This window comes from Salmo trutta, chromosome 16, assembly GCF_901001165.1.
Source record: "Salmo trutta chromosome 16, fSalTru1.1, whole genome shotgun sequence".
In the NCBI taxonomy this organism is placed as follows: Eukaryota; Metazoa; Chordata; class Actinopteri; order Salmoniformes; family Salmonidae; genus Salmo; species Salmo trutta.
Window position 1 is genome coordinate 52,632,635 of NC_042972.1, and position 24,658 is coordinate 52,657,292.

The window sequence follows — 24,658 nt, forward strand, 5'->3', positions numbered from 1 at the left end:
TTGTAACGTGAGGAGTTGAGTTTACCCATAGGACCATCCGAATTGGCCTTCCCCATATTTGTCCAATATGTGTATTTTTGTCAACAACTGCAGAATTTCAGATATATAAACACACGCATCCTGGAATAATGGATACTTTGGGGACGCTCATTTCAGAAACAATACAATGCCGAAGAGGCAGCTTGAAAAATACTTAAGATCTCGGCCTGCTCTTAGTCATGAGCCAACCACATTGGGACACAGTCTCCTAACCACAATAATTCTTTGAGGCCACTGCTGATTAGTGTGCTCCTTACACTAGGTTTTTATAGAATCTCTTGAATTCATTTGGCAGTTTTAGAGACAAAGACTAGGAAATGGTAATAATTAGTGGCTGTATTGTTTATTTATACAGATTTTATGATTTCAATGAAAACAGACAGCTGAGACCAAAATGAGCCTACTTTATAAGGCAGAATTTGAAATGCACTTGCCAGCTAATGGTGACGGTGAAGCTGTCGACAACAATTACAACGTACCTTTTTCGGAATGAAAGTATGAATCTGTATGCCTCACTATTGTAATTCACTCTGGATAAGAGTGTCAAACCTGCAAGCGCGTACGCACTATATCTATTTCTATGGGCACAAGCACTGTTCACGACACAAACTGTTCACATCCCTCTTGTTGGTGGAGAGAACATTTTCCAGGTTTAAAGCGTATTTCCTGCAATTCTACACTTTTTGTCATGGGGATCAGAGAAAATATTGCTGTTTTAAAGCTACTTTTCTTGCAATTCTATACATTTTGCCATGTCTAATGTGTATTCATGTGATATTTTAATGACTCAAACATTACAACAAAATCTATGGGCTAAAAAAAACCTAGCTAAAAAACATTAGCAAACATGGGCTAGTTGATCTGGACATTTCTGACAAGTTATAAGTAGCTCTCTAAGGTATGCAATGACTGACATGATGAGGAAAACTGATGATGCACTACCCAATTTCGAAATTGCACCTTGTGCATTCTATTATTACAACTTTCAAGAGTAGGTTGAAAGCTGGACTGGGTTCCTCTTTTTGGGGGGGGCACAGTTTGGTAACTACTGTGCTAAATGACTAAATTGATAAATGTTAATGAAGGTCTCTCTCTCTCCCAGATCCTCTGTGGGGCTCGGGGTCGGGCCCAGGGTGAGCCGCCACCATTGCTTCCAACGAGTGGAATGCCAACGGTAGCCCGGGGGATGGGCTGGACGAGGCGAACGATGAGCTGGACAAGGCCATGGACGGGGACGCCGAGGGAGTGTGGAGCCCAGACATAGAGCAAAGCTTCCAGGAGGCCCTGGCCATCTACCCCCCCTGTGGACGGAGGAAAATCATCCTCTCAGACGAAGGCAAGATGTACGGTGAGTAAAACACATACACACAAACGCACAGTAAAAATAAATGTATGATGTTTTTCATCATCAATGTAGATGCCAAAATAGAGTGCTGTGGTTTGATTGTCTCCATCAGCCACATTGTTAATGTTTGACCTCTCAAGAGCCTTTCTTTGTCGTCAACCAAACCAGATTCAGTAGTTTGTCTAGTTATACCTAACATAATTAATTTAAAGTTTTAGATACAGAACTAAGTCATTTATGCACTTCTGTACTATTTGGTGCACGCACGCATGGACACGCACCAAACTTAGTCCACGTGTTAATTTGCCCTGCATCCCTTTCTGGCTCATTCATTGAAAACGCCTGTGGCTCAATGTATTTGGATCCCATTCCCTTCTGGAGTGACGGTGGGAAAACACCTCAGCAGTTTGTAGTCTATAGAAAGATGTTGATGTTCATTATTACTGTTAATGGATTCTTTCTCATCATTCTGATCACCACAGAAGGATGTCGTGTTAAGGCTCTAGTTGTCCTTGCACAATCCATTAGGCAAAGAAAGCAAAGTTTCCCGCCCCTCCCATACGATTGTGTCACAGGCTAAGATGTAGCCTATTTTTTTTCTGAGTGCTCTACAGAACAAGTCTGAGCTCGTCTTCCACTGACCCAGGGGCTGGTTCTTCCAGTCTCACTAGAACACAGCAGTTGAGCTGAGCTACCCAGAAGACACAAGAGGCAGCTCCCCTCAGCCTGGTTTTCACCTGGCTTTCCTTAGAGCTCCAAACTGGTTCTTTCATCACCTGTCTGTGCCGTCTCCAGCTATGCCACCCATCATGTATTGCTTTTCTCTTCCTCATCTGCAGTACAGTACATCTGCAGCCTACTGTGGATTAGGAAAGTGACAAAACCCAGTGGTGTAAACATACTTGAAAGTACTATTAAGTAGTTTTTTGGGGTATTATTTATATATTTTTCCAACTTTTAATTGTACTTCTACATTCCTAAAGAAAATAATGTACTTTTTACTCCCTACATTTTCCCTGACACCCAAAAAAACTTGTTACATTTTGACAGGAAAAATTGTCTGGTTTTCTTAATATAAGGAATTTGAAATTATTTATACTTTTACTTTTGATACTTAAGTACATTTTAGCAATTACATTTACTTTTGATACTCAAGTATATTTTAAACCAAATATGTTTTTACTTTTACTGAAGTAGTATTTTACTGGGTGACTTTCACTTTTACTTGAGTCATTTTCTGTTAAGGTATCTTTACTTTTACTCAAGTATGAGAATTTAGTACTTTTTCCACCACTGGCAAAACCTGCTCTCTGCTTATGCAGCAAAACCAAGTGCCATTCATTAGACTCATGTCAGTCTAACACTAAGGTGCTTCTTACAATAAGTAGTCATGCTCACCTGGTCTCAAGAGTAGCTTTTGCTGCTTCTTGAACCAGTTGGACAGCATTGCAATGATTATCTCAATGCCATAAATCAAACCATGGAAACAAAAACACTTTAAAAAGCGTTTTAATCCTTCACAAGGTCCTTTAGGGGTCTAAGCTATTTCCTCCACCAGCATGTTCATTAAATCGCAGGTGGAGAGAGCAATTTAGGTGCTGAATTCCTCTGCATCCAGATGGAGGAATTGGCAAGTTGCTGGTTTAGAATCGTGAAAGATCCAGGTGTTAGAAACTGGCTGCATTTGTCTTAAGTTATTTTGATCTCCCACTCTCTCCCTCTGATGGGTGAGAAAAAAGGGCCTCGGCAGGCTGGGCTGCTGGTTTGAATCAGACAGCCAAGGAGGACCTAAAACAAATTTAAATGTGAATCGTCAGGAAATGCATGGGGCACGGGCTGAGATGAGGCTTATTCAGGGGGTTTGACTTCACATTCTCCTCACGAAACATCTTTTGGTTTGGGGAACAATGTTATGTTCACCAGCATGATATAGACCGGGTCTCCTCAAGTCCAGTTGTGCAAGTCCTTTAATTATTGTTAATGTCTCAGTTTAATCAAAGCCTGTACCGTCAACCTTTTTAAATCCACCATTGACTTCTATCAGAAAGTATTTCAAGACTATATATTTAGGGGATTCTTTTCATGACTGTGTTGTTTTTCTGTCCTTGCTGTTGTCAAATGGAATGTTTTAGCATGCGTCTGTCAGGAATCTAATTCTTTGGGATCTGAGAGATTTTAATGTTAGTGGATAGACACACACATACCTCAGATGACTCAGCTGTTAGTTGCCGCTGTGCTATCTGTTGCTGTACTAGCTGCCGCTGTACTAGCGTTTCTGGGCTGTTTCAGAGAACATACCAGTATCATAGGCTGAGCTGGCTGTGGTCTAAACAAGGCCAGAGCTCTGATTAGCTCGCCTGTGGTGTTGAGTCTGCCACCAGTTCCATTTACGTCATTTCAACGATATCTGATTTGACTGGATGGCTAGCTAGCTTATGAGCGTATTCAGTGACCTGGCTATATGTCAGAGGGACCTGCGGCTAAATGCTATTTCATTTTTGGCTTACTTGGTGAGAGGTTCTTAGAATGAGAATGGACCAGTTTAGCACCACTTCCATGTGTCTGTGAATTTGTTTATGTATTGCCTATTAGCGATAACGCATTTATTGCAGTGCAGAACTGCACTGTTTGCTCTGACAACATTGCCATGGTTTGACCTGTCTGTCTATTGACCTTCCCCTTGAGTCTATTGAAGAAGAGACTTTAATGGGAAAGCAAGATGGCGGCCCCTCTCCTGGTTTGGCAGGACAGTGAGTGTTCAGAGCCTATAGCTCAATATTGTTTGTCAGAAAACAAGCACAACAGAAGTGGCAGGTCAACCCCACAGTGCGTTTCCTCCCTTTGCAGCACAGTGTCAGGACCCCCAGTAGAGGTCAAAAACAGCGCCTGCTTTTTTCCAGTGCAGTAAACACCCTATCCAGTCATCTGAGGCCCTTCTGGCAGCGCCGAGGCATGCCCCCGTCCCTGAAGAAGCCTTCTCACAAGGCGATGACCTCAGACATCTAAATCCTGCCCTGACGTGAGGCCGGGGGAATTTTAACGATTGCACTGCGTGTAACGCTTTCTACTTCACAGTCTCAGACTGGGGGAGCGCTGCTAGCCTAACACCGTAGCCTCCAAAACCAAGCAAGTCATCATTATTCCTACCATTGGGAATTACATCTGGATTTTTCCACAAGGAATGTTCTTGTGGGAAACCTTGGTATTCCGTGATGACTATTAACCTCGGGTATCATGTGGCGCTCAGAATTGACCAGATTTCCTCAATGGTCAGAATGTCAGATGACCTTGAAATGGAAAATAGAATGTGGAATAAAAAATAAAAAAAATCAATAAGTAGAAAACCCACAAAAATGGTAGGAGCATAGATGCCAGGCCATGTATCTGTGTCTGTTGGGGCAACTGAGCACCCAGCGGGTTTTAAGGGGACAGACAGGTGGAAGACAGGGATCTTTGGTGGATGAGTGTGTGTCAAAAAATGTGGCCTGTCTTGTTTTGTGGTGGGGCACTACTGACATGTTGTTCACCTGTGTTAGCGCTGGAGGAAGACGTTGCCAAGCCCTGAGCACACCTCCGCCTCGCCGAGCCTGGGTAAGAAGGGAAAAAAACAGCAAATGGGGCGCTGGAGGGAAGCTCATGTCTCTTAGTGACCTTTGTGAGCTGCCAGGAATGAGCGATGGGTTCATTGCATGAACAGAGTTAGTAGAAGGACAGAGTAATATAAGCTGCAGTGGGTGGATGAGTATTCTATACTGTGCATCAGTTTGATAGATGGGAGAGGAGAGAAGCGTGTGATGACTGAGAGGGCCTGGTGTTTCCCTGTTAGCCTCTAGCTGAAATGTCAGGCATGTTCTCTGTGATGGCCGAACAGTATGTTAGCAATTTAGTATTACCTCAATGTGAAAGGTGGGCGAGAGTTATGGAGCGAGAGAGAGCGAGCTTGATAAGAGACAGCAGGAGGGAGGGGAGGGACAGTGCAGCAGTGAGTTACCTCCGCTCCCCATCTCAGTGTGGAAGTGGAAAATTCCAGTGGACAGGCAGTAAAAGAAAAAGGATAGGCGTGTCCTGGCAGGGAAGAGGTTAAGCACAGCAAAGTCAGCCCGCGGGGCTCTGCAAACTGCACTGAGTGGGTGTTGAGCAATCTGAGAGAGCGACAGAGAGAGAGAGAGAGGTGATGGTAAACAGGGTGAGGAAGAGTGGGGGGAGATGCGATAGAGATAGGAAGGAGAGAGAGGAAGATGTACAAAAAGTCCATCCTCTGTGTGTGTGTGTGTGTGTGTGTGTGTGTGTGTGTGTGTGTGTGTGTGTGTGTGTGTGTGTGTGTGCACCAGTTGTGTTTCTCGGTGGTGTGTGTGTGTGTGTGCCAACCTGTCCACCACCTGACTTGGGGCCTAGGAGGCCCCTTTCCTTCCGCCTAGCTGACCCCTCTGTCTAGTCTGAACAGGCTTAGCCAGCCTGCCTCTCAAACCCAATCTTCTACTTTGCAATAGTCATGTCAGGCCAGGCAAAAGACAAGCTTATTCCATGGTTTTCAACCCAAGTTAGTTACAACATTTAATGAAGACACACAGAACACACCATTTCTTAGAACAGCCTCTGTAAATTAAGCTCAAGTCCCGTTATTTTTGTGCTGACAATCTGTTTTCAGTACGGATGGCGCGGATTTTTAGAAGCAATTACATGCGGACCACACCAGTCGCGTTGCGTGCGCAAGCTTTGAAAAATAAAAATGTACACATGCATGTTATTCAATCATTTCATCCAAACTGCTCGCGCACGTCTGTGTAGACAGGTTCTACTTTAGACGCTTGACGTGCTGCAATTCCTGCCTTTCCCATCAACTCATTGCTTTTTACAAGAATATAGCCATGAGGGTGATCGAAAGATGAACGAGGTCCACACCTTAAAGTTGGTTGCCAACCGCTATCTAAAATCCACAGAAGAAGAACAATGATGAACGAGGAGAGATTAATCAAATGAACTAAAAACGAACTAGGTTTTCCCAATTCTACAAAGATCCAGCAACAACAAAAAAGGAACATATTCGTTTCAGATAAAACAACAACCCAATGTTTATCTCACAGGACAAATTACCTAGCAACAGTGGTGTGTGTTTCGATCTGTCCCCAAATAATATAGTTGGTTCAGTTGGTTTTTGGTACTTTAACCTGCGTGTCATGAACGCATCTGGTGGGGATAGACAAAATCAACATGCGCACGCACGCAGCCGGTATGGTCAGCATGTTAGTTAGTTCCACTGCTCCCTCAGTCCAGGAGATTGAGAGTAGCAGTTGGACTAAGGAGAGTAGGGGTCAGTGGGCCAGGCCAGGGGGTAGGGGGGGTTATAATTGTTCTCTCCCACCTCCTGACTGCGACGGTCAGTGGCAGGTGTTACTGTCCGTTGGGTAAGGGGTCACACGCATGGGTTGTTTTGGGAAGTGAGGGGTGTGTGGCGTGTGGGCGGCCTTGATGCCAGGTGGCAGTTTTTGGCAAAAACAGTTATGGCTTTGTGTCTCCTTCCAGAATTATACCCTCAGCTGCCACCCCCCCCACCCGCCCCCATACCTCCCGCTCCAATACCGTCCCCTCACCCCACCCTCTCCCACAGCCCTGCCAACCAACCCTTGGACGTGAAGCCCATTAGCTTAGCGCTGTGCGCATGTATGTGTCCGCAGTCCTTACAGGCACTGGCTGCGCTCGCAGGGCCCTGGCCAATCAGACTGGCTAGCACAGATGTGACAAGCTGGGAGGAATGCTAAGAATGCGGAGGCGCTGGGGCAGGCGTGTCCCTCCTGAGCCTGGGGGAGAGGCGGAGGGCTGGCCGGCTGGCTATCTGACTGGCTGGCTGCCGCAATTTAGTATCGGCAGGCCAGGCAGCTCAATGGCGAGAGAGAGGAAGATAGAGGCCTGCTCAGCTAAGCTCAGCTTAATGGAGAGAGAGCGAGATGTTGGAGAGAGAGAAGCCTGCTCAGCTCATTGGAGAAAGAGAGCGAGAGAGGCCTGCTCAGCTAAGCTCAGCTCATTGGAGCGAGAGAGGCCTGTTCAGCTAAACTCTGGTCATTAGAGAGAGAGAGAGAGAGGCCTGCTCAGCTAAACTCTGCTCATTGGAGAGAGAGAGAAGGGAGAAGGAGTAATTACACCAAGCAGAGCAGAGCCTAAAGGAGGCCAAGGGCCAAGGAGTGTGTGAAAAAGGCACGTTAGCTTTTCTCCTGTCATTATGTCTGCTGTGCTGTCTGAAGTCAGTTGGTCTGGCCTGTCACAGGGCTTTTTTTATCCTTGGTTTGCGATAATGTGAAGCTTTAGCTGTCCTTTGTTCATAACCTGGACTGAGTGTGTGTGTGTGTGTTTTAGAGAGAAGTGTAATGAACTCATGGCTAGCTCTCAGTTACTCTCAGTGAGTGAGGGAGTCATTATTCATGATGGTACAGCTGTTGTCTCTCTTTCTTCCTCTATTTCTCTCTCTCCTTCTTTCACATACACACACTGATGCACATTCACATCGGAAAATTCCAATAATTTATCTTACCAATCAGCAAATGTCAAAATTGGATGTTTTGAAATGCAGACTTCCTTACCTAGGACAAAGATACACAAACTGTACCGGGCAAATCCAACAAACATGACCAGACAAGGCTGGTAAATACTAATTGCTTAGAGCATTGACAGATTCCATTGTTCTGTTGCTCTCTCATTTGAAAAACATCCAGAGAAGTTGCATTCAAATAAAAGTAACCCTTTTGAAGCCCCTATCGTCTGTCAGGACTAAAGCCTTTAAAGCCAAGAATAGAAGGCACTTCTCTGCTGACCTGTTTGTGCAGAATGTCGAGTGTAGATGTTACAATAAAAAAAATAAAAGAGAACACGTTTTTCAAGTACTGCGTCTGTAATTATGTGACCGCATGATCTAAAAGTCAAACACGCTAATGAAATGGAAAAAAAGCTGTTGAAACAGTCCGTTGCAGTTGTATTATATGCCTCTTTAAAAAAAAACTATGCTAGCCATGTCCCAGTGTCAGTGGTATATAGGAATGTTCACCCACTGACTGAAAGGCTGGGTAATCTGTGTGTTCCTAAGAACCACCTTTTGGGAGATGAATGGTGTGCTTCACCTAGTATATTGTTCAGCCCCTGTAGATATTTAGCAGCATACCTTTAGCTCCACCTTGTGTTTGTTGTGTAGAATCATGGGCAACTTTTATCCGGAGCCATGATAAAAGTTGCACATAGACACAGATCTAGGATCAGTCTTTTCTTTCCAAATCTGAACAACCTAGGGTGGAAAATGCTTAGCTGATCGTAGATCAGTGCCCACTCATTGATTATTTGTGTACCAGCTCTAGAAAAGCCAATGTTTCACAAATGAATGCCTAAATCAGATTTGTCTCTTTTGCATGCTGTATTTTTCATGGAATTCTTCTACTTCCTATTCCAGGTCGCAATGAGTTGATAGCCAGGTACATCAAGCTGAGGACAGGCAAAACCCGCACAAGAAAACAGGTATCAATATTAGATTTTTATTTTAGAGCAATGGGCTGATTAAAACAATTAACCATTCAGACTCAAACATTTATAATGACTTAATTTTACCTCAATTTATTGTTAGAAGTCTTAAGGCTGGAGAAACTACAAGACATGTTAAATATACTGCAGCTTTAACATTTAGAAACTGGGAACTAAACAAATATGTTTTGCAGTAAGAACTCGGCCAACTGTACTTTTAGTTTGTAGAAATTAGATTTGACTGTCTTTCGTATTTGTATTGAAGACAGTTAACACCATCCAACACAAATCAAAATATATATCCATCTATATATTTTTTAGAGTAGCGTGTGAATTGCATTAACTTAATGTTTGAGTTAATATCTGTATAATATTGTGTGTGTTTGTGCGTGCGCGCGAGCGAGCGAGCAGACATACATCTGTGTGTGTGTGTGTGTCTGTGCGTGTGCATGCTCTATGATGCTTAAAACTGTCTCGCACCCCTTTAGGTATCTAGTCACATACAGGTGTTAGCACGGAAGAAAGTTCGAGAATACCAAGCGGGTATCAAGGTAGGTGCTACCGAACGGTCCTCCAGCCAACTGTGACTGGGCATCTCTTTCCTCTTTGGTTATGGCCTCTCTTCTCTTCTCTTCTCTCTGTCTCCTTTTCTCTTTCCCTCTTGGCTCTTCTCCTCTGCAGGTTTCTAGCCATTTGCAAGTTCTCGCCCGGAGAAAATCTCGCGAGATCCAGTCAAAGCTGAAGGTATGCGCTTCTCTGCGGGCTGGGCAGGGCGGGGCTGGTCAAGGCTTTGCTTTGCGCTAACCAATTAGCTCCATTTTGTGCACTTTAGTTCCTATTACAGCCATACATGGATTGGTGCTCCATGACTAGAAAATACCTGTAGTGGCAAACAGTACAGTATGAGACTCTCAGTCTGCATAGGGGTGTATGGGCTTCAGGTCACTGCATGAGTCATCATATAGGCTAACGTGTTTGGGAGAGAATAGTGAACTTAGCTAAAGCTAATAGCTACCATGCTAAAGCTAGTAGCTACCATGCATGCATGGCACAGAGAGCTACAGGCTAAAAACATGGTCATCTTTTGACCATTGCAATACATCTCAACGTTTAGTACAGTACAAAGCTGTAAAGAAATGATATTATAGCATGAGCCGGCTTCATTCTACTGCTTGTCATGTATACAGTAACTCAGCCTGTGGTGTAGCCTAGAGCAATGCTGTGAGCAGTATGATCTGTCTATGGTGAAAGGTGTTGGCACATGATGGCCTTGTCGCTACAGCTCCACGTCTGTCCCTACTGTACCTATGCCAGCCATGCTTCTGCCGATAGGCTTTCCTCAGCTCTTCCTCTGCCTTCAACCCTTCTCTCCGCTCTGACCCCAATCTCCATTGGATCTATTGGAATGTCCTCCTGTATGAGAGTTAACTACTCTAACTGTATGCAAAGACCTAGAGCTAAATGTTATATTGAAACCTGCATGCATGTTTACACTACTAGAGCAGTATGCTTAGAACTGTGTTAGCTGTATACTTCTATACCACTTCTACTACTTCTATTTCTAGACCATATTGAGTGTAACCTATTCCTCAAACCTGATTCTCCTTTGATGTTTCTAAGCTTATATTCAGCAGAATATATGCCACTTGCCTTTCGTCCATTGGAGGATGGCAGGCAGGTGTTTGTTATATCAATCCTCATCCAACTCTAGGTCTTTAATCTATCCCTCAACCCTAAAACAACTGCAAACATAACACAAAGTGAATCCACGTTTTGGGGCAGCGGGTAGCCTAATGGTTAGAGCGTTGGGCCAGTAACCGAAAGGTTGCTGGATGGATCCCCGAGCTGACAAGGTTAAAAATCTGTCGTTCAGCTCCTGAACAAGGTAGTTAACCCACTGTTCACTGGTAGGCCATTGTAAATAAGAATTTGTTCTTGCCTAGTTAAATAAAAGGTTCAAAATTATTTTTTTTAAATACAATAGTGTGTCTGAGGAAATTGTGTTAAAGTGTGTTAATGAATCATTTAGCAAAAATGCAATTGGTAGTTCACCATTTGCCTTTATTGGAAGTTTATTGGACCTTTAGACTTCTCTATTTATTAAGACTTAGGAGGTATTCTAGTTGACCGTATCTAGTAGAGAGAATCTGATAAGATAGGGAACCCCCATTATTTTAACCACCCCAATGTTTGGACATTTTTTTTTCCCATGAGGGGGATATTCCCTACATGATTGTCCCTACTTGCGTAGTTCCTGTCCCATAGTTAAATTCAGCTCCCCTTCGATGTTGCTTTCCCTTATATTATTCATGGCTCCTTCTAGGTTATTTAGCTAGAACTATGTAAGTAATGCCATAGTTGGTATCGTGTTCTGCTCTAGTCTTTGTATTGAGTTTACTGATGTGACATATCTGCAGCTCGCAAACTAAGAACCAAAAGATATAATAAATGATTACTTGTTATAAGTGCTTATGATGTTTAATTATTAACTCGTACTATGTTCTGCCTTTGTATGAAGAAAAAAAAAATATATATACACACATTCGACAGGCTCAAAAGGAGATGATACTAAGTCATTGTGAAGTCTTACAATGCATTTGAGTGCATCATAATGCATTCTACCTGTTGTCTTTTCGTTAAAGTGTCACCGAACTTTTCTTCAGGGCTAAGAAATGTTTTATTTCAACATCCTAGTGGCCTACAGTACATCTTGAACTTTATTGTTGCTGTATTTAGTATGTACTGACACAGCCTATAAGCCCATAGTTTATCAGCATATCCGTTTAGGTATATGCAGTTAGATGTGTATACTAATCGTTTCTCTTTCCTTTGATTCAGGCCATGAATTTGGTAAGTGGATTTGACTTTTGCGATTTGCTTCCCCCCTGCTTGGCGGTGCCAGTGCATTGTCCACTCTGCTAATGCCCTCTGCTGGCATGGCAACCCAACCCCACTGCTATCCCATAATAAAGAAATGCTTAGGAAAAAAAAAAATTGGGAATGTGTGTGCTTGGAACCACATTGCTGTGCATCGTACCTGATTGTGCTAAACACTGAGCAGCTTGCTTGTGCAGGGGGATTCTGCTTCTCCGAGGGCTGCGTCTTCTGAGATATACTTTCCTCTCACAAGCCAGGCCTTCTTTGTAACGCTTGTTCAGTGTCTGCTAAATACGTAAACACAAGGAAGGTTTGCAGCAGCATTAGCAAACATTTCATGTCAGTTCCATGTCCATAGGCTATTGTGATCCAAGAGAACGTTAAGGCATGGTCAAACCTGCATGCCAAAACAGAAACATTTTTTTCAGATAAACATCACGCTTTGATTCCATTGAGCATCACTTAGATAATATTGGAATTCATTTCACTTTGATTTTCTTGTCCAATTCTGAGGCAAAGCATTTATGTAGCGCTTATGTTCAGGGAGCTTTATATTATAAGACCCCATCCACCACCAATGTGTACTGTACAACTTAACCTAGGGATGCACTTACACCATTTAGTGCTAGAATCATCACAGTACATTGTAATAATGTAGAGAAAACAAAACGTTGCCGGTGTCTATAGTCAGTTATAAACTGGGTGGTTCGAGCCCTGAATGCTGATTGGCTGACAGCCATGGTATATCAGACCGTATACCATGGGTATGACAAAACATTTATTTTTACTGCTCCTTATCACATTGGTAACCAGTTTATAATAGCAATAAGGCACCTCGGGGGTTTGTGGTATATGGCCAATATATCACGGATAAAAGGGCTGTGTCCAGGCACTCCGCGTTGCGTCGTAACCTAAGAACATCCCTTAGCTATGGTATATTGGCCATATAACACACCCTCTTGGGCCTTATTGCTTAACTATACTGCACTGCAAATCACCACTACCTGTACCACACACGACCTGTGTTTTTGTAACTTTCATTTGACTTTGTTTACACTAAAGATTTTGAATTTAAACTCTTTAGGTCAGCTTTCTTCTGCTTTTACAGACATTTCATTCCCATTTCAAGACATGTAGTAATACTATCCAACAAGGCTAATGTAGGATATGCTGTTTCTCACCCTAGGAAATCTCACATTCTCATCACTGTGCAACTACACCAAAAGGCTTGGCCTTTCAGATCCACTTTACACCCCCCCCCCTTCCTATTTCTGGCAGGGGTCCTGATATCACTTTAATTCACAGCTCCCATACCAAATAATCATGGGGAGTGTAGTGCAACTTAACTGTCCCCTCTGTACTTTGTGCCGTGACACTAGTTTCGTGATATTGCTATAGAGTGTCAGATACTGGATCTGTGGAAGTTGTGAGACATACACTGAAAGTGACGTTGAAGCATTATTGTTGGGGTAAACATACAAGTAGGGCCGAATGCTCTTGAATGTCCAGGTACAAACATGCCAAGCTTAACCATAACCATCTACGCTTGATTTTTTATATCTCTGGCAATTACAATCAGCGGAACATTCCAGGCAAATCAATCACAATCATACCCATTGCAATCTGACCAAATACAGTGCAGTGTATTTGTCAATGCAGCCATTAGGTCTGTGTTATGAAACAGGAATTTTTTCTATTGCAGTCGTATTTTCTATTCTGTCTTTTTCCATAATAAAAGAGTGGTGGCATCAACCAGATTTTCTCAGAGACAAACTCTTTCTGAAGGATGCTTTCCTTCAAGGTCTCGACTAAATTAGAATCATGTGACTCCTGGAATGTTCTGTTTGATTATGTGGCTTGAAAGCTTTTTCATCTGCTCATTGTTGAATGGTACAATTAATCATACCAGTATATAGATGTTCTCTTGACGGCTTCTTTTCAGTGACTGTAGCCAAGTAGTACTCCAAACGTAGTTGCTGCAAAGTGTTCATTTTCGAGACTCAGATCTGTTGTATGTTTGTTTAAGAGCCTAATGAGAGTACATAAAAAGCTCCGATCATTTTAGATTACAGTATAAATGTTGTGATAGTAGTAATAAACTCAGCAAAAAAAAGAAACGTCCCTTTTTCAGGACCCTGCCTTTCAAAGATAATTTGTAAAAATCCAAATAACTTCACAGATCTTCATTGTATAGGGTTTAAAACACTGTTTCCCCATGCTTGTTCAATGAACCATAAACAATTAATGAACATGCACCTGTGAAACAGTCGTTAAGACACGAACAGCTTACAGACGGTAGGCAATTAAAGGTCACAGTTCTGAAAACTTAAGACACTAAAAAGGCCTTTCTACTGACTGAAAAACACCAAAAGAAAGATGCCCAGGATTCCTGCTCATCTGCGTGAACGTGCCTTAGGCATGCTGCAAGGAGGCATGAGGACTGTGGCCAGGACAATACATTGCAATGTCTGTACTGTGAGACGCCTAAGACAGCGGTACAGGGAGACAGGACAGACAGCTGACCGTCCTCGCAGTGGCAGACCACATGTAACAACTGCACAGGATTGGTACATCCCAACATCACACCTGCGGGACAGGTACAGGATGGCAACAACAACTGCCCGAGTTACACCAGGAACGCACAATACCTCCATCAGTGCTCAGACTGTCCGCAATAGGCTGAGAGAGGCTGGACTGAGGGCTTGTAGGCCTGTTGTAAGGCAGGTCCTCACTGGCAACAGCGTTGCCTATGGGCACAAAGCCACCGTCGCTGGACCAGACAGGACTGGCAAAAAGTGCTCTTCACTGACGAGTCGCGGTTTTGTCTCTCTGGTCGGATTCACTTTTGTCGTCGAAGGAATGAGCGTTACACCGAGGCCTGTACTCTGGAGCGGGATCGATTTTGGGGTGGAGGGTCCATCATGGTCTGGGGCGGTGTGTCACAGCATCATCGGACTGAGCTTGTTGTCATTGCAGGCAATCTCAACGCTATGCGTTACAGGGAAGACATCGTCCTCCCTCATGTGGTACCCTTCCTGCAGGCTCATCCTGACATGACCCTCCAGCATGACAATGCCACCAGCCATACTGCTCGTTCTGTGCGTGATTTCCTACATGACAGGAATGTCAGTGTTCTGCCATGGCCAGCGAAGAGCCTGGATCTCAATCCCATTGAGCACCTCTGGGACCTGTTGGATCGGAGGGTGAGGGCTAGGGCCATTCCGCCCAGAAATGTCCGGGAACTTGCAGGTGCCTTGGTGGAAGAGTGGGGTAACATCTCACAGCAAGAACTGGCAAATCTGGTGCAGTCCACGAGGAGGAGATGCACTGCAGTACTTAATGCAGCTGGTGGCCACACAAGATACTGACTGTTACTTTTGATGTTGACCCCCTCCCCTTTGTTCAGAGACACATTATTCAATTTCTGTTAGTCACGTCTGTGGAACTTGTTCAGTTTGTTTGTTGTTGAATATTATGTTCATACAAATATTTACGCATGTTAAGTTTGCTGAAAATAGTTGACAGTGAGAGGACGTTTCTTTTTTTTGCTGAGTTTAGTTGTAACTGTTGTATGACTATTAAACCAACTGTGTTTCTCTTGGGGCACTGTGACTAGCCTAGTAGTTATATCACATCAGTGTACAAAACATTAAGAACACCTGCTCTTTCCATGACAGTCCGACCAGGTGAATACCTGTGAAAGCTATGATCCTTTATTGGATGTCGCTTTTTAAATCAACTCAATATTAGAAAAGGTGTCCTTAATGTTTTGCGCACTCAGTGTATGTACTAGGTATTAGACTGCCCCCTAGTGGTGCATCTCCCTCACCTCTCCCTTCTCGTCCACAGGACCAGGCGTCTAAAGACAAGGCTCTCCAGAACATGGCTGCTCTGTCGTCTGCTCAGATTGTGTCGCCAAGCCTGATCAAGAGCCAGCTGCCCCCGCTGCCCCATTCTCCCTACCCCCCGCAAGCCAGGGTGAGCCCTTCTACACTGGGTTTGAGATTTCAATGATTGCTCTCTCTGCATTGACACTATTTACAAGTATTTAAACATTATTGTTATACTAGTAATTGATGTAGGCTATGTGAAAACAGTACAGTAAATTACCTGAGCAACTGATTCTGTCATCTTCGCCTTACAGTTTTGGCCAGGCCCTATCCCAGGACAACCTGGCCCCTCTCAGGAGTGAGTATGACTTAACTATCTGTTGAGTGACAGGTTCAGGTTGTATGTTTGGACAATGCATTTGATTGATTGATTGACACTTGGTGTGAGTGGAGTGGTGGGTTCTCTTTGGCACGTTTAACGGATCGCATTTGTGCACATCAGGCTGGTTCTAGAGCTCAACCCGGGAAGGATTCCTGGGCTTGGCCGCAACAGCTATGCGTAAGTTCCCTCCTGGTCCAGCTATAGCACAAGGCAGCACTAACTCTGCTTCAGTATGCTTCCTGCTCTTGCACTCATTCGACAAACAGGCCACAGCCGGCTTCACGTCTGAGAGCGAGAAGACCAATCACAATGCTGGATTTGTTTGGAACGTCGTTCCGTTTTGACCATTTGGAATGTAAATCACAAAGCCATTCGTGGTGTAAAAACGTCACGCAAAAGGGCGATTTCAAGACAAACTGGCAGTAGAATCAGTCCCTGACATCACCTAACTTCCATGTTCATGTTTGTCATTCCAAATTTAAAGAAACTCTTCCATTGACTTCAAAGCATTACTTGCACAAAGAAAAAGCATATGGATTTTTACGGAATTGGCCCATTGGGAACGTTGGTGTGACACTCTCAAGCATCCCTCTGAAATGATGAGTGTCACAAATGAGCAGAGAATGTCCCCATGAAGGACAACAAACATCTATCAAATGAAATCGATCAATCAATGAACCAATCAATCAGAGTATGTAAATAGCGTCACTAAGTGTATGGCGTAGTGCAATATGACAGCGTTAAGCAGAGGTGGACTTACACCTAGCTGGTGCAGCCACAGACACATGCCTATGTTGAGACACTAGTCATAACACTGTGGATCCACGTCTGTCTGACATGCCAAATGAAGCCCACATGCCACTAGCATAACCAGGTTTCACATGGAATTTCACTTTTGGAAATGTGTTTTTTCAACTAAGAGTTGGATAAGGAATATTGAAAAGTTTGACTCCTAAATGTACAGTAACAATGATGTGATGTTACGATCGATCTCTTTCAGTATCAAACCTTTTGCACAGTCTCCATACCCAAACCTACCAGGCCCTGCCCCCCCACCTATATCAAGTGAGTATAGAGTCCAATTTAATTTTCATCTCCATTCATTCATGCTTCATGATTTCTAAAAATATGTTTTACAACTGAGACCAGTCCCAAGATGCCAGAAATGAAACTTGCTTAATTTTTTAAAATAATATTTAACTAGGCAAGTCAGTTAAGAACAAATTCTTATTTACAATGACAGCATACAGGGGAACAGTGGGTTAACTGCCTTGTTCAGGGGCAGAACGACAGATGTTTACCTTGTCAGCGCGGGGATTCGATCCATAAACCTTTCGGTTACTGGGCCAACGCTCTAACCACTAGGCTACCTGCCGCCCCAATATAACATACACATCAGCAATATATCTGGTGCTTAACATTAATGCAGAAATGAAACATCTTCTGAGACCTCAGCCTGACTGTCTCTCTCTCTCTCTCTAAGCCTATGAACCCTTGGCACCCCCCCTCCCCCCGGCTGCTACGGCAGTACCCGTGTGGCAGGACCGGACCATCGCCTCCTCCAAGCTGCGGATGCTAGAGTACTCTGCTTTTATGGAGATGCAGAGGGACCCTGACAACGTGAGTCACCAAACCAACAACAGCACCCAACCACATTAACCAAACAGTCCTAATTGCAGATAAAAGCCTTTGTTTTTACGGTACACATAGTCAGACGAGCCAGACTATGTCTAGCACTAACTCAGTATGGCCAAGCTAGACTTCTGTCATCGCAGCTGGTCTGACCATCTTTCTCTCTCTCTCTCTCTACCCTGCAGTACAGCAAACACCTGTTTGTCCACATTGGTCAGACCAACCCCTCGTACAGCGACCCTCTGCTGGAGGCAGTGGACATCAGGCAGATCTACGACAAGTTCCCAGAGAAGAAAGGCGGACTCAAAGAGCTTTATGAGAAAGGCCCCCAGAATGCCTTTTTCCTAGTCAAATTTTGGGTGGGTAATTATGACGTCATCTTTCTCACTGTTGTATTTATTACTGATGGTTTGACAAATCACTTTTACTATTACTTGATCCTCACCTTGACTGCTTTACAGCAGGGTTCCCAAACTGGCGGCCCGAATTTGTCCCTTGGGTAGTTTTATTTGGTCCCCCAAGTTGAATCCAGGTGAAAGCTATGATCCCGTATTGATGTCACTTGTTAAATCCCCTTCAATAAGTGTAGATGAAGGGGAAGAGACATGGATTGGATGCCTTGAGACATGGATGCCTTGAGACATGGATTGTGTATGTGTGCCATTCAAAGGGTGAATGGGCAAGACAAAAGATGTAAGTGCCTTTGAACAGGGTATGGTAGTAGGTGCCGCGCTCAACAGTTTCCCGTGTGTATCAAGAAAGGTCATCCACCCAAAGGACATCCAGCCAACTTGACACAACTGTGGGAAGCACTGGAGTCAACATGGGTCAGCATCCCTATGGAACGCTTTCGGCACCTTGTAGAGTCCATGCCGCATTGAATTGAGGCTGTTCTAAGGGCAAAAGGGGTTGCAACTCGATATTAGGAAGGTGTTCCTAATGTTTTGTACACTCCGAATTTTGAAAATCTGTTCCCAAGTACAGTATAATAGACAGGTGTGATCGTATACAAATGTAAGCAAGGTTTGAAATTATGTTTTAGTCAAATAGTATCTGTTTGGGCTTCTTGCAGTCTACAAATTATTTGTAATTATGTGTCGGCCCCTGACCATTAGCTCAAAAAAAAAAAATCGGAATCAACCTGCAGCTGAATCTAGTTGAGGATCCCTGCTTTACAGAGAAATGTGTGGATTGAAAACATAGTTGATAAACAGAAAAATACATCTTTCACACATTTAAACCTACACTGTCACACAGTCCCTTTTGGTGGTTTGATTATTCTCTCATTTAGAGTAGAATAAGAAGAAAAAAAAATTATTTGAGGGTTTAGGCCTGTTAGCTGAGCGTTAATCTGACTCGTCCTGTGTGTCCTCTCTGCAGGCGGATCTTAACAGCAGTGGCATGCAGGATGGCCCAGGCTCCTTCTATGGAGTCAGCAGCCAATACAGCAGCTCTGAGAACATGACCATCACCGTCTCCACCAAAGTCTGCTCATTCGGCAAACAGGTGGTCGAGAAAGTAGAGGTGAGGCCACTTTCAACTGGGTATGCATTATGGACACAAAAACAGCTGTCAGGCCGTCATGGTAAATTAGGAGTGGCACTTAAATGACTTAACTGGTTAGATTAAGGTTAAACGAAATGGGAATTAAATTGTGTCAATTTACTCTCAGAAACTATACTGTATATATTATACAGTTGAAGTCAGAAGTTTACATACACCTTAGCCAAATACATTTAAACTCAGTTTTTCACAATTCCTGACATTTAATCCTAGTAAATATTCCCTGTTTTATGTCAGTTAGGATCACCATTTTATTTTAAGAATGAGTACCGGTAGTAGAGAGAATGATTTTATTTCTTTCATCACATTCCCAGTGGGTCAGAAGTTTACATACACTCAATTAGTATTTGTTAACATTGCCTGTAAATTGTTTAACTTGGGTCAGATGTTTCGGGTGTAGCCTTCCAACAATAAGTTGGGTGAATTTTGTCCCATTCTTCCTGACAGAGCTGGTGTAACTGAGTCAGGTTTGTAGGCCTCCTTGCTCGCACACACTTTTTCAGTGCTGCCCACAAGTTTTCTATAGGATTGAGGTCAGGGCTTTGTGATGGCTACTCCAAAACCTTGACTTTGTTGTCCTTACGCCATTTTGCCACAATTTTGGAAGTATGCTTGGGGTAATTGTCCATTTGGAAGAACCATTTGCGACCAAGCTATAACTTCCTGACTGATGTCTTGAGATGTTGCTTCAATATATCCACATGATTTTCCATCCTCATGATGCCATCTATTTTGTGAAGTGCACCAGTCCCTCCTGCAGCAAAGCACCCCCACAACATGATGCTGCCACCCCCGTGCTTCACGGTTGGGATGGTATTCTTCGGCTTGCAAGCCTCCCCCTTTTTCCTCCAAACATAACAATGGTCATTATGGCCAAACAGTTATATTTTTGTTTCATCAGACCAGAGGACATTTCTCCAAAAATTATGATCTTTGTCCCCATGTGCAGTTGCAAACCGTAGTCTGGCTTTTTTTATGGCGGTTTTGGAGCAGTGGCTTCTTCCTTGCTGAGAGGCCTTTCAGGTTATGTCAATATAGGACTCGTTTTACTGTGGATATAGATACTTTTGTACCGGTTTCCTCCAGCATCTTCACAAGGTCCTTTGCTGTTGTTCTGGGATTGATTTACACTTTTCGCACCAAAGTACAATCATCTCTAGGAGACAGAATGCGTCTCCTTCCTGAGCAGTATGGCGGCTGCGTGGTCTTATGGTGTTTATACTTGCATACTATTGTTTGTACAGATGAAAGTGTTACCTTCAGGCGTTTGGAAATTGCTCCCAATGATGAACCAGACTTGTGGAGGTCCACAATTTTTTTTCTGAGGTCTTGGCTGATTTCTTTTGATTTTCCCATGATGTCAAGCAAAGAGGCACTGAGTTTGAAGGTAGGCCCTGAAATACATCCACAGGTATACCTCCAATTGACTCAAATGATGCCAATTAGCCTATCAGAAGCTTTTAAAGCCAAGACATCATTTTCTGGAATTTTTCAAGCTGTTTGAAGGCACAGTCAACTTAGTGTATGTAAACTTCTGACCCACTGGAATTGTGATACAGTGAATTATAAGTGAAATAATCTGTCTGTAAACAATTGTTGGGAAAAATTACTTGTGTCATGCACAAAGTAGATGTCCTAACCGACTTACCAAAACTATAGTTTGTTAGCAAGACATTTGTGGAGTGGTTGAAAAACTAGTTTTAATGACTCCAACCTAAGTGTATGTAAACTGTATTTACTTCAACTAAGATTGTTTGCCGTTTTGGGTAAGAGTTTTAAAATCTGTGTGTGTGTGAATTTCAGACGGAGTACGCCCGAATGGAAGGAGGGAAGTGTGTCTACAGGATCCACCGCTCTCCCATGTGCGAGTACATGATCAACTTCATCCACAAGCTCAAACACCTGCCAGAAAAATACATGATGAATAGTGTTCTGGAAAACTTTACCATCCTTCAGGTAACATACTGCATTGCAAGATACTAACTAACTTACAATTTGGCAATGGACTGATATTTCAACCGTGGTCATAGGACAATAGCTGGGTGATATGTTTTTGACCTCATGTTGTTTTGCTTTGCTAATTGAATAATTGACGATATTTACTGTCTTTCACCTGCTGCAAGACCATAGCTGGATCATGTTTCTTATCTAATTTTGACACGCTTCCTCCTTCAGGTGGTGACAAACCGTGATACTCAGGAGACCTTGCTGTGTATAGCGTTTGTGTTTGAGGTCTCAACGAGTGAACACGGGGCACAGTACCACGTCTACAGGCTTGTCAAAGACTGACCCACCCACCGTTCTGCAGGGAGGTTTGGGAATCGGCTTCCAAAGTACTGCGTGACACAATCTGTACAGTACACACAGACTGCTCAACTGCCAAGAAACATTCAAAACGACGTTAGAATGAACTGACATGAACAGATTTTATACTTCCACACATGTTTTGGTAAAATAGGAAAAAGGATGAAGTCTCAACAGACAGGAAAGGCAACTTATTAACCATATATTTAAATGTGCTAAGACAAAGTGGGTCATATTGGTAATGACAAATGTACAGTAGCTTGAGATGTTTTCACTGAGGGAATGAGAAGGTGTACAAGGTTAAGAGAGTTGTCTCCAAGGGAACACACTCTAAGCAATGGGAATAAGTGTATAGATTGGAACGGTACAGCTACAAGGACCATCGAAGAAGAGCAAACCCAAAATAATCAAAAAGTAGAACTTTCCGACCGAGTGGTGTTGATAAATTAGATAGGACGTTAGCCAAGTGCCTTTCTCCAAAGACAAGTATTGATTGATTGCCAGCCTCTCTGGAATGCCTTATTTACTACCTCTTGTCTTTAAATAAACAGAAAGAAACCAGACCGATGTACATGCATCAATTAATTGGAAACTGAACATTACTATGCAGTTCGCCCTTATCTAGATCCTTGAAGCACACTTCTTATCCAGGCACATTGTGTTACGGACAGAGATGAATGAAACTCTTATTTGTTTTCAATTGATGTGTTGTCATGAATGGTTACAAGTTTGGCTGCAGTCCACATGTACAGTAAGGGGATAGCACGATCAGATCATTCAGTTTCGAAACCCTTGGCTTATTGGGTCTAGACAACAACACATCTATGTGCTGTGGTGCACTTAAAATATCAAGAAAGGGTGAAGCAACAAATGTTTATTTTCTGCCTTTAGTTATGATATTGAAATGAACTGTTTCTGTACTGTGAGTCAGTGGATGCTACAGGAATGTGTTACATAGGAGTATTTTGGGGACGTGTTTATATTTGTGATTAAATTTAACTCGGCACAGAGACTATAGATGTTCTCTTAGAGTGGAGGGGATTCAACACTGTTTTCTTAAAAACATGGCTTGATAATTCGCCCGATTAGAACTTGCCAAATTGTAACTGACCAAATGTAAGGGTGAGTTCAACTAATGTAAGAACTCCAGGTTTTCTTATCCAATCTCCCCATTTGAGAAATCCCAATTGATGTATTTCACATTTAGTCTGATTGTAGGCCTACATGATGTAAGAGAAGTTTCTCTTTTGTAAATGTAACCAATAAAAAACAAAAGCTATCTCAAGAAATTCTACTCTTAATTTGTCAATGCCATCGGCCAATGAAAAACAGCTTTTATGTTTCTAAAAAAAGACCTATCCTCTCTGTGCTGTGGTGTGTGACCATTGATTGTTATTTATATTGAAACGAATGGTGGGAGGGCTGGGCTGGGCTATGTGTTTATCCTTTGCCATGGCAATGGAGGTGTTACAAGTATTGCTGAGCTAAACTTTATACTAAAGACAAGATAACTGTCATCCCATGGATCTAGATAGGGGATGGTCTCTGCCTTGGATGGTTCACTGGGCTTCTGTCAGAAGAATTCATACATCAGACTTTCTATGGTGGATTTAGTACACCAGGATTTGAATGTCATACTTCAAAAGCTAGATTTAAAATGACTGCTTAATCTTTACTAGCGGATGTCTCAATTGTACCTTTTTTTACAGGCCCTTGTTTTTTTAATTATCATAATTCATATTTTTGTTTGTTGTTTTCTTTTTTTGACTTTCATTGGAAGCCATATGCATCCGTTGAAAACGTGTTTTTGTTGACATTGATGATGAGATGTTATGTATCATAATCTGAATGGTGTGGGCAAGTTTTTTTGGTTAATAGGTGGTTTACTGTGGCCTTGGTTACCAATTGTGCATTGCATTTTTGTATGTTATCTTCGAAGTAAGGGGGGTTGTATTATATAATCCAATCAAAAAATATGTATAATCTAACAATAAAAGACACATTGTGCCTTTGGGGCCATTTTTCCCCAGAAAACCCATTAAAACATGTTTGTAATTTGAGTGGTCAATGCAGTTCTTTCCAGATTAGACACATTGTCTCTTAACTATTGTAGATGGCACCATTGTTATACTGTTTAAATAGTCATTGCATGTGCAATATATTGTACAGTATACTTCCCTTGGTCCTCTGTCACATTTCTAACTATGATGTAATTTCACAATTCCGTAGTCTACTTGAGGACAAGGACAAACACAAGAGTAGGCCAGTGGAAGCTGCTGAGGGGAGGACGGCTCACAATAATGGCTGGAACGGAGCAAATGGAATGGCATCAATCACCTGGAAACCATGTGTTTGTTGTATTTGATACCATTCCACCAATTCCACTCCAGCCTTTACCACCGTTCTCCCCAATTAAGGTGCCACCAACCACCTGTGGAGTAAGCTTTATTCAGGTATATTGTCAAGATACAGTCTTTTATACTATTTGTATGCACTGACTGGAGAAATCAATGTTTGACACAGCCTTTTAGGGAAAATTAATGACCCCAGATTCTCAGAGGTGCAAGCACAGACACAGGCCAGATGTGTAGGTCAAGTCTGCCGCAGTGTCTGTGCGTAATGATGCTTTTAAGACAACTTTTTTTATTTCACCTTTATTTAACCAGGTAGGCTAGTTGAGAACAAGTTCTCATTTACAACTGCGACCTGTTTGTGCGACACAAACAACAACACAGAGTTACACATGGAATAAACAAACAGTCAATAATACAATAGAAAAGGTCTATATACAATGGGTGCAAATGAGGTAGGATAAGGGAGGTAAGGCAATAAATAGGCCATAGTGGCAAAATAATTACAAATATAGCAATTAAAACACTGGAGTGAAAGATGTGCACAAGATGAGTATGCAAGTAGTGATACTGGGATGCAAAGGAGCAAAATAAATAACGGTAGTTGGATGGGCTATTTACAGATGAGCTATGTACAGGTGCAGTGAACTGTGAGCTGCTCTGACAGCTGGTGCTTAAAGCTAGTGAGGGAGATATGAGTCTCCAGCTTCAGTGATTTTTGCAGTTTGTTCCAGTCATTGGCAGCAGAGAACTGGAAGGAAAGGTGGCCAAAGGAGGAATTGGCTTTGGGGGTGACCAGTGAAATATACCTGCTGGAGTGCGTGCTACGGGTGGG

General features: G+C 42.9%; 1 protein-coding gene across 7 annotated transcripts in view; it reads left to right on the forward strand.

Annotated features, from left to right (window-relative positions):
* Nucleotides 1–23,532, forward strand: part of LOC115151016 (transcriptional enhancer factor TEF-5) — a 39,640-nt gene extending 16,108 nt beyond the window's left edge. Inside the window, exons 3-15 of one of the 7 annotated variants that reach the window (XM_029694908.1) lie at nt 1,142–1,387; nt 8,817–8,881; nt 9,566–9,628; nt 11,723–11,734; nt 15,611–15,739; nt 15,906–15,949; nt 16,094–16,150; nt 16,974–17,038; nt 17,457–17,593; nt 17,791–17,964; nt 18,986–19,129; nt 20,972–21,124; nt 21,344–23,532. In XM_029694908.1, coding sequence (XP_029550768.1) covers nt 1,264–1,387; nt 8,817–8,881; nt 9,566–9,628; nt 11,723–11,734; nt 15,611–15,739; nt 15,906–15,949; nt 16,094–16,150; nt 16,974–17,038; nt 17,457–17,593; nt 17,791–17,964; nt 18,986–19,129; nt 20,972–21,124; nt 21,344–21,457 — 1,281 coding nt within the window. In that variant the 5' untranslated portion in view covers nt 1,142–1,263 and the 3' untranslated portion in view covers nt 21,458–23,532. Of the gene's footprint in view, nt 1–1,141; nt 1,388–8,816; nt 8,882–9,372; nt 9,436–9,565; nt 9,629–11,722; nt 11,735–15,610; nt 15,740–15,905; nt 15,950–16,093; nt 16,151–16,973; nt 17,039–17,456; nt 17,594–17,790; nt 17,965–18,985; nt 19,130–20,971; nt 21,125–21,343 lie in introns of all 7 variants that reach the window. The other 6 variants (XM_029694907.1, XM_029694910.1, XM_029694911.1 and 3 more) reach the window with 6 other exon arrangements.
* Nucleotides 23,533–24,658: the final 1,126 nt, after the last annotated feature.